General features: G+C 24.9%; 1 protein-coding gene across 1 annotated transcript; it reads left to right on the forward strand.

Annotated features, from left to right (window-relative positions):
- The first annotated feature begins 1,142 nt into the window (after positions 1 to 1,142).
- On the forward strand, positions 1,143 to 2,360 carry LOC145835019 (putative defense protein Hdd11). Its single transcript, XM_082942552.1, has 3 exons — positions 1,143 to 1,344; positions 1,552 to 1,750; positions 2,342 to 2,360. Exons 1-3 carry the CDS (start codon positions 1,143 to 1,145, stop codon positions 2,358 to 2,360), a joined length of 420 nt encoding a protein of 139 aa, XP_082798678.1.
- The last annotated feature ends 8,389 nt before the right edge of the window (positions 2,361 to 10,749 follow it).

Here is a 10,749-nt window from a genome sequence, read left to right on the forward strand (position 1 = left end):
TTTTAAGTACAAAGATAAGATGTATTTGAAACAGATAGCATTTTAAACTTTCTTTAAATGCAAGCGATAGTTATTGCTAAAACTGTTTAAGTACTTTGTGTAAAATAATTTTTGTCTTCACTACCAAAACTTTTATAAAATTAAAGCTATATTTTTTCGAAGAGTTTTAATCAATAATTGTTTACAATATTAGTCTAGTTTTAGTTTTCACTTATATTCATTCAAGTTTTGCATAAAAATTAAAAATTATTAATGCTTTTCTGAAAGAAGCATTAGTGGATTTTGAAGGTTTCATAGGCGCAGTGTTTTATTAGAAAATTACTTTTTAGCATTACGAGTATGAAATAAACAAAACATACTAAAGACTTTTTTAAGACTTGAAATATTTTTTGGTTTATAAGTGAACCTTTACCTTGCTAACTCTAAAGTCAGTATGCTTTTTTAATTAAAAATAAATTTTATTTATTTAAAAAAAAAATCATTATACATATAGATATTTACTTATTCTAGTTTAGCAAAACTATCAAGGTTTGTGTAGTAGCTGTAGTAAGGAAAAGTTTAACTTATTTTTTGACAATTTTTAGAACTTATTTTATTAATGCTGACTGTTGAGATAAAAATTCACTAGGTTTATAAATTTTCATAAAATTTAAATTTTTATTTCATGACTATATCAAAATAAATACATAAAATAAAATTGTTTTATTATTTTGATAAATTAATGTTAACTTATTTTTTATCGGTATTTAAGTGTAAGCTTTTTTTATATATGAAATTTTTATACTTTAGCAAACCTTTAAGACATATTTTTTCAAAAATAATTCAAAATCAAAAAAATATTTTGTTTTGAGTTTCATCTTGTTTGATTTGAAAACTTTTTATAAATTAATGAAGTGTCGCAAATAAAATAAATTAAAATATAAAGCGTTTTTTTTTATTATAAACATGTGTATTTAATACTATATTATAGAGTAAGTGAAACATATAAAATTACAGTAGTTTATAATAAGTATTATACAATACAAAAACTCAATTAAAAATCAGAAAAGTAAATTATATTTACCGTAGTTGTAAGTAAAATAACTTGTTAGAAAAATATTGTTTAGAAAGACAGCGATAACAGTTGTTTCAGTAAATTAAAAATGACAAACTATACGAGGCTGTTAACTTTTCTGATAGCACTAACGCAAATTCGACATTCGAACTCATATTCAAAAAGAGCCCCCGACAAGGCTTGCAAGAACATGGTTCCGAGGCACAGCTCTTTAAACTTTCAAAAATCCCCTTCACCCTACGTAATAACAATCAGTAACTATTCTTACGTGGCTCGTGTTCCAATTACAAGTAAGTATCTATTTAAATTATTAATTTACCACAAACAATTGATAAACGTTTTAAGCATACCATTTTTTTATCAGTATATTATAAAAAAAAGTTAGTTTTTTGTATATTTAATAAGTCCTACAAAAAACAATTTAACTATGTATTAAAATGTTCCCAACTTTAACAATTCATTTTTAGCTTAAGATAAACAAACTTGATTTTTTTCAGTCACAGTATCAGGCCGCAGAGGCGTTGGCTTCAAAGGCATGTTCATCCAAGCGAGACGGCCCTTTAGTTCGGAACCGGTAGGAACTTGGCAGCAGTTTCCCGCCAATTTTATATCAATCAAGTGTAGCAATGCGAACGACGCGGTCACCCATTCAAACCCGGATGTGAAGAAGTCCGTCACACTCGAGTGGTTGCCACTGTTTGACTATGGAGAAGTTCAGTTTAAGTTCGAGCTTTATTGTATTTACTTAATAACTTACTTCAATTTTTGTTAATATAATGAGTTCGAAAAAGTATGCTTTGTAATTGAAGCTATGGTTTTTTTTACACTGCATAAAGTTATTTAAATTAAACTTGTAAAGTAATGCAAAAAAACAATGAGAACCCGAACATTTTAGTTTTAACCAAAAAAGTATCAGACAAATAATCATAGTTAAATTAGTAAGCATCCGTTAGATCTTACAATAAAATTTCTAAACTATTTTCTACAGACTTGTCATTGTAGAAAAATACACAAACTTTTGGTCAACCAACTCTATTCCAATAAGTCACAAAAAAACACCAGAAACAGCAACTATAAAATCAGAACCAAAGTTAATAACTACTAGACTAGAAAAGATTCCAAAATACCGAACAAAAGAACATGATAAAGAAATTTCAAATAATACTTTACAAGCTACAGTGGTAAATAGTTTAAGTAAAATTGATTTTGTAAAATCTGAAATTAGTTTAATAAAAGTTTTAGAATCGTTCAAAATTGATTTGCTTTCAACAATTAAAAATTTTACAGAGTCAGTTTTGTTGTCTAGTTTTAAAAAAAATCCTGATAATGAAACTTATTCGAAAACAAGAACAAATATTACAACTAGTTTAATAACTCACTTTAATAAACCATTTGTTAAAAACTTTACTAAAAATGGTACAGGTAATCTATATTTTAGCGTAAAGACAATATTTTTGATTATTGTTTTACTTATTAATTTAAAATATGTTTAAAACGAAATTAGAATGAAACAGTTTAAATTGCAACCATTATAAATGCTTGTTTATAAATTTAATCCGCACCTTTTGAAAGTATATTTGTTTATTTTATTCGCAAAATATGTGATATTATTTTAGTGTCTATAAAATTAATATTTTATTGATCTAGCTAGTTTTTTATTTAAGATAAACTTTTTTATAAACTATTTTATGTTTTGTATTTTTATTTTGAACACAAATAATAGTGATTAAAAGTAGATGATTTTTAAAATAACATTTTATTGAAAATTGTTTTTAACAGTATGCTTAATCAACTTCTAGTAATTTTTAATTTTATTGTCGTAGCACTTTTTTCATACATTGTAATTTGTATGTTTAATTTAAATAGTACTGCAATAAACTGTTTTAATTAAAATAATTTAAATTTCAAACCTAAATGCATATAACATTATACTTTACAAAAGCAACGTTTGTCAGTTTAGCCTTAATAAAAGCAAAAGAACTTCAAGCATAAATATTTTATTAAGTTGTCCTGTATTGTTTACACTTAGTATAAACAAAAGTTACTAGTACTGTGTGAAAGAAAGCATGTGTTATATTTATTGAGCCAAAAAAACTTTTTCATTTACAATTAAACAGTTTATAACAAGTTTGAATGATTTAAAATTAAAAAAAAAAACCGATAGGTCGTTTAAAAACTTAAGTAACTTTAAAATACTTCTATACTAATAAAGTAAAATGTGCAGTAAAATCCAAAGTTTTTCTAAAAAATAAAATTTAAATGAAGTACTATAATTAACATTTAAAATGTTTTGCAGTTAATCAGCTATTTTTATTAAAGTCAAAAACTTTAAATTGTTCTAAATAAACTAGAATATGTGGCATTTAATGATAATCAAACAATAGTTCTATACTAACTTATGACTAAGTTTTTAATCAACGTTTGAGAGTTTTTGAATACAAAAAACTATGGTATACTTGAAATCAATTGTATCGTAACCATCAGACAATTGAGTTCAGTTGTATCTTACTTTTTGATAAAATCTTTTTAAGGCTTGAAAATATCTTTATTTTGACATATGTAGTAAAAGAATGTTTTGAAATGAAATAAATTGTATTGATTAAAAAACCGTTAAAGATACCATAGAATTATCTATACAATTAGATTATTTGTTATATAATAATTTAATTTAATTGAAGAAATCTAAAAAAAAAGCTTGTAATAAAATATAGATTTATTAAACAACAAATTTATGTTAACTTTAAAAATGAGTTTTTCTCTGTTTTAGTCTTTATATTTTTGTTTTGAACTTAATAGTTTTATCTCATTGAATAAAATTAAAAGATATTAAAGTTTGTACTTGTTGTTTCTTTGAAATAGTAACTTTGTATATTTTTCACGGCCTGCAAAAAATGTTCACAACTTGCGTATTAATAAATATAATTTAACGTTTGTGTTTTTATATAACAATAGTAAAAAATCTAACACTTAACATTTAATCACTTTGGTTTACAGGTACAGTTTTTTGGTTTACAGGTTCAAACGTATAAACCACCGTATAGTACAGTACACAACTAAAGTTAAACTATTTAAAATAGCATAAAAACTAAAAAAAAATAAGTACTGCAATACCGAAAAAAATCAAGTTAATATTCTAACAATATATCCTAAATATAGAAAAAACTATTATGCTTGTAAAACTAATGAGGACTACTTAAATAATCAGACTTTCAATATCTTACCTAAAAGTTGAATTACTTTAGATATTGGTGAGTAAGAAATAATTCAAAACACTCATTAAAGTTTATACAGAGATAGTGGTACATTCTAAAGAAAAAACATTAATTAAAATTATTCAGGTATGAATCAAAATTTAGAGAGATTGTTATTTAAAATACTTTTATGCGTTGTGTTCAGTTTATTGGTATTACAATTCACTTCAATTTTACATTTAATGACTAAAATTATCAGTGCACTTAACACAAGTAAAAATTGTACGTCTACAAAATAACAAAAAGTATATATTGTTTTCATACAAACCTATGTTGTATTTTCAAATAGTCAAACAAAAACTTTCTTTTAAAAATGATTTATCCTATTGTTTTTATTACTAGAAAAATAAAATAAATTGCAATCCACTAAAGTCGGCAGATAAGATCTAGGTAGAACTTGGTGAGATTAATGTAGAAATACTGCTTCTTCATCCATGTTCAAGTCTGAAATATTTTATTTTTCCTTATACTTTATATATACTGTTTCAATTTTTTTAAAAACAAATTAAAATTGATAAATAAATTTCATCATTTACTTCAACAAAACTTTGTGAAAATTGTTAACTAATTTTAAATGTATGTACTTAATTTTAAGTACGAAAACAAACCTATCTGGTAAATTAAACGTGAAAAGATACTTAATAATTTTTTTTTAGTTTTTGTATATACTTGTGACGATCGCTCGGCTCTTCGGTACTTTCCCTAGACGGAGCCGGCGGTCGAGACTTCTCTGTTTCGCTAACAACGGGATCAGGCGCGTTGGCTGACTCAGAGCGAGTTGTCATTTTGACCAATTTCTTTACAACTTGTTTTGAATTCATGTCGCGCTACTTATCGATTAATATACCGCGAATGAATGGTCAAGTAGTATAAGCTAAAACAACAAAAATGTATAAACACAATTATTTATTAAAAGAACTCACAACGTAAAATATAAAACACCAATAATACTTTATAATCGTAAGTAAATGAACACAAGAATAATATAAAACTAAAACTAGCAAAAAGTAAAACACTGACTTTTGTTCTGTATCGTCTATGCGATCAAGAAGCGCATGCGATAAAAAGCGACGTAATCGTTCATGCGTAGTATATATAGTGCTTTAACAACCCCTTTTTCCCAATTCTCTCAATTTATAACAGAGCATGTCTGTTAGACTGCTACATACTTATATTTTTTTCAACATTTAATATTTATTTTGTTAACAATATTAAAACAATCTTTAGTTTTACTTTTCTTAAAAAAAATAACTAGTATTTTTGGAAATTAATTTATTAATTTTACAGACACTAACACATTTTATCATTGTAAATGAATCAACAAATTTTAACTAAAATTTCACAAAACTTACTTATTTCTAAAATACATGAAAAATATGAATAAATGGTTTTAATAAAGTCTTTAATTTAATACTATGTTATACAAAACAAATTAAGTTCTCTACAACTACTAGTTGAATATATGAGCTTGTATTTATTCGATGCCTAAGGTTGTCATAAAGGTTTTTGTTTTTGATCTGCAGAATTTTCTTAAATGTATGGATTATAAATAAAAAAAATGATAAAAACTAATCTAAATTATACACCTAAAAATTTAAATCTTTATGAAATATTGTTAAAATGAAAAAAAAAATTAAAATATTCAGTTAAGTACCTTGCAAATAACAAATTAATTTTTCGAAATATATTCAAAGTTATTTACACTATTTACATATTTGCTAATAAAGTACACAATAACAAAGATGTTGATAAACATGTATTGTTTTTCTTACAGCTTTTCTAAAAAAATTTCTCGACTTTCAGTTTTATTTGTCTTAAAAAGCAAATAGTTTTTTAGTTCGCTTAAAAATTCGTTTAAAGATTTTACAGATACTAAAACATTTTACTTATGTAAATGAATCAACAAATGTTAACAAAAATTTCACAAAACAAACCCTACTTATTTCTAAGATCTAAAAGTAATACTTTGACTAAAGCACATGAAAAAATACGAATAGATACTTTTAATGGAAACTTCTATTAAGTACTATTTTATACAAAACAAATTAAGTTCTCTACAACTACTAGTTGAATACATGAGCTTGTATTTATTCGATGCCAAAGGTTGTCACAGAGGTTTTTGTTTTTGATCTGCAGAAGCTTCTTTAAAGTATGGACTATAAAAAGAAGATTAATAAAAACTAATCTAAACATACACCTGAAATTTTAAATATTTATGAAGTATTGTTAAAACAAAAAAATACGTTTTACTAAAATTCTCAGTTAAGTACGTTGCTAAAACGTTAGTTTTTGAAAATATGTTAAAAGTTATTTACAGTTACTAATAAAGTACGCAATAACAAAGATATCGATAAAAATGAACTGTTTTTTTCTCACAGTTTTTCTAAAATTTTTTCTCGACTTTCAGTTTAACATCAAGCAGATCCCTGGCCACTACCAACTTGCATTCGAAACCTCCGACAACATCCAGAACCCCTTCCTCGATCTTTATCATTTCTTGCTTGATCTCAAGCAAGTTATTCCGTTCCTCTTCTTCATCTCTCGCGCCTGCTAGCGGAGAGTTTCGTCCGGTTTCGAATAGATGCTCATTCTGAATTTGTTCATCAGTGACTTTTTCGAGTACTCGCATTGTTTTCCGAAGCATGAGGAACAAGTACTTGCTCGTAACAAGCCTCCTGGCCTCCAGAGTCCACTTCTTGCCCATTTCGCGACTTCTGCGCCTCACTGCTTCCAACAACACGTCGATTATGTTCACTGTTTCGGGTCTGCAGTAGGACCGGGCAAGGTCGTCGTTTCCTTCCTGGTTGAACGCTTGGATGATTTCGCTCATCATTCTGGTGTTGTGAGTCCATTGCGGCTCGTGGTAAGAAGATAAATTTGACATTTTATTTAGTACTAAAAAAACGTAAAGTAAAAAAAATTGCTTAAAAAAACATATAAAAGTGGTTAAAATAACTAATTAAGTTTGTTAAAAACTACTGTTTAATATTTTTTTAGATGTTTAGGTCTACACTTTTAAACGTAAACTCTCAAATTGAAAATACTTTTTTTTGTTATTATTCTAAAGTTAATCAAAAAATAATATAATTGGTTACCGTGTTCAGTAATTTTTTTTCATTACAAAGTTTTCATATCAACTAATGCACAGTGGTGTTGTGAGTCCATTGCGGCTCGTTGTAAAGGGATAATTTTGACATGTTATTAAATACTAAAAAAACATAAAGTATAAGCAAATGCTTAAAAATACATATAAAAACAGCAAAAAATAACTAATTGGTTTTGTGAAAAGCTACTGTTTAATTTTTTTTGTCAGATATTCGAGTCCACACTTAAACTTAATCGTAAACTAACAAAAATAAATAAATATTTTATTATTATTTTATAGTTTATCAAAAAATAATATAACTGGTTACCGTGTTCGGTATGTTTTTTCTTTACAAAGTTTTATATCAATTAATGCACAGTGGGTTAGCGGCCATTAACATTCTTTGTAACTAGACAATCAAGCCAAGTGTAATACATAATTAAACAGAACTAGATTTTTGTTTTCTTAACTTAATAAGTTTTTTCTCTTAAAAATTAGGTAGGTTTAATTACAACAGTTTTTAGATTCAATGAAAGTCTACCTTAAGTTTACCTCAAAAATAAGATTTAACTCAAGTTCTTATAGTTCTTACATATATGTTTTTTTTTCATTTTATTTAGACATGGTGTTGAGCCTAGAGAAGCTTAAAAAAAAGACAATATTTTTGAAAGCTTAATTTTCTTTGTTATATTATATTTTGAAGTTTCAAATGTAACAGTAATTTGAAGGTCATCACACACAAAGCACGTAAGTTTTTTTTTTGCTAGACTTATGCACTTATAACAAGAGTTTCATTATATACACAAACTTACAATAAATTATTTTACTAGTGTGAAAAGTTTCTTTTAGACATTTTTTAAACGTTGTTACGTTTTATTTTGAAACAAAAAATCAAATTAAGAAAAAAAAAACTAAAAACAACTTGAATTAGTGTTCAATAAATTAAGAAGAATTTTTAATGGTTTATAAACTAAAAATATAAAAAACTGCTTAGGTTTATACTTTTGTGTTTTTTAAAATAAAAATTAAATATAGTAAACGAAACTATTTTTATAAACAATATTAAACTTTGCATAGCACTTAACTTTTTTAATCAGCTAAAAAATTCAATGGTTACTTGTCCCATCTTTTAGTTTGTCAAAAGTTGTATTTTTCTGAAAATACTTTCTTAAATTTGACAAAAGAAAAATAAAAACGTAAAAGGAATACTGTTATTACTAAACATAATTACTTTAAACACAAACATTAGGCTTTACTAAAATTAAGCAGTAAGATATTTTTTGAAACAAAGTATATAACTTTTTGCTGTTTGTCTTCAATTAGTACACAAAAATTCTTACAAGTGTATAAAAATAATTTCTACTTTTTTATAACCACAAACTACAAACATAAAAACTTTTATTAAGCAAAATACATTTTTGTATTTTTTTCTACCTATTCACACTTTAGCTAAAGACCGTTGTAAAAGTTATAACTGCGTCCTTTTATAAACTGAAATAAAAATAAAAACAGTTATACAGGAAAGACTAATATTTCAAAACGCGCGCAAACAAGATATACGTTGTTACGAAATTATTACGAAATTTAAAGCACGATTTTACATTTTTAGTAGTTTTTTTCAATAGTTGCTTGATAACTTTGCATTTAAAATATTGAAAATTTTAGATAGTATTTTCACTTTCATTTAGCTAAACATTGTACAAAAAGTTATGTTTGTGTGTTTGACAAACTGTTCTTAATCAACCATCGAATCATACTTAACTTTACAAAGAAATATATAAAGCGTTTTCCACATCAACTTAGCTTTCTTGATTTAGGTAATAAAAAGTTTTAAAAGTTCTAAAAATAAAGGATAGTTGTTCGTGTTTAATGGTAAATACTTTTTATTTATCACTGAAAACATAAATTAATATAAAACTTTTACACTTTAAAATATCTTAATTTCAATTTAGTTTGTTGCTTCGTGATTGTTTAATTTTTTTTTATAGATATAAAAATGGCTAATAACAGCACATTTTACATAAAATTTGCTTAAAACTAATATAACAATTACTAACAGTTCATTACTTGAAAATTGAAATATAGTTAGGTTGTTGAGATTAATTAAAAATAAACAAACGATTTTTATTAGTTTTTTATGGTAGAGTTGTGGTAAATATAGTTAGGCACAAAACAAATTCGTTTCTTTACGAATAGTAAAAGTTATAAGTTTTCATAAAATTTCTACACTGATATAACTTAGGATTAAGCCAATAAATTATATGAAACTGCTAATTTTTAAGTCAACATTCGGTTAATAAGAGTCTTTTTATGAACTACTGTTTCGTTTATTATAATTTTGTTATTCTATTTTTTAGCCAAGCCAAAAAGTAGTACCTTATTCCACACATGTGAAGTATTTTTGCATTTAACTTGAGAAACATGTTTAATTTTAGGCACGACACCCGTTAATATTTTTTTAGAATCTGTTATTTACAACCAGGTTTCTAAACTGTTAAAATTACCATCGTTTTGTATTTTGAACAAAATTTATTGCTAAAACTGTACAAACTTTTGGCAATTTAAAGCTAACCTTTTAAGAATAAACGCAGAAAAGACATACGATAGAATTCAATAAACGGTCGTTTAAAAATGTTTTTGTAAAAATTTATTTACGAAATTACAATTCTTTTTAAACAGTTGAATTTTGTTTTTGTAATATTATGATTTATAGCTACGTTTTTAAGTACATAATATATATTGTTTCCAATATAAGTTTTTTCAAGTCAAGCTATTAACTTCAAAGAAGTATTAAGATTTCACTTTAACGTTCATATTTTAGATATATATTTAGATTTATTTAAAATTCACACCAAGATTCATGTTAAATACGATGAAAAATGAGTTTTATTATTTTACTTAATGTTAACTAGGATTAGAATATTATACGACTGATACTACAGTTGTTTATCAAGGTTTGTGAATTTAAATTTCAATACAAATTAATGCATATTACAAAATTTTTAAGTGCGAAACAAAAAATTAGTATTTACTATTCTAATACAAGTAAGAACCAAATACTTAGTTACACAAATTTTTATTTCTTAAAATATCAACAGAAAACACATGAACAGAATTAATACTATTATAGTACGGTTATAAACAGTTTACATTTTTTAAAAGATAATACAAAAATAAAGAAATTAGAATGTTTTACACCAAAATTAAAAAGACTTAGATTGAATTGAACTTTGTTCTTTAAAAATATATGCTTATAAAATAGAGTTTAAAACAATACTAGAAGTAGTTTGATGTAAAGTTTACTTATTTGAAAAAGTTATAAACACTTGATGTTTAAAATTTCAACTTCTTTTATCAAA

Source organism: Thalia democratica, chromosome 1 (assembly GCF_965202585.1).
Source record: "Thalia democratica chromosome 1, ktThaDemo2.hap1.1, whole genome shotgun sequence".
NCBI lineage: Eukaryota > Metazoa > Chordata > Thaliacea > Salpida > Salpidae > Thalia > Thalia democratica.

What these genes read in the sequence shown, in the direction of transcription:
- LOC145835019 (XM_082942552.1), top strand. Translation starts at nt 1,143, where the DNA reads ATGACAAACTATACGAGGCTGTTAACTTTTCTGATAGCACTAACGCAA. An exon ending in GGCTCGTGTTCCAATTACAA is followed by an intron (nt 1,345 to 1,551) that starts GTAAGTATCTAT and finishes GATTTTTTTCAG; the next exon opens with TCACAGTATCAGGCCGCAGA.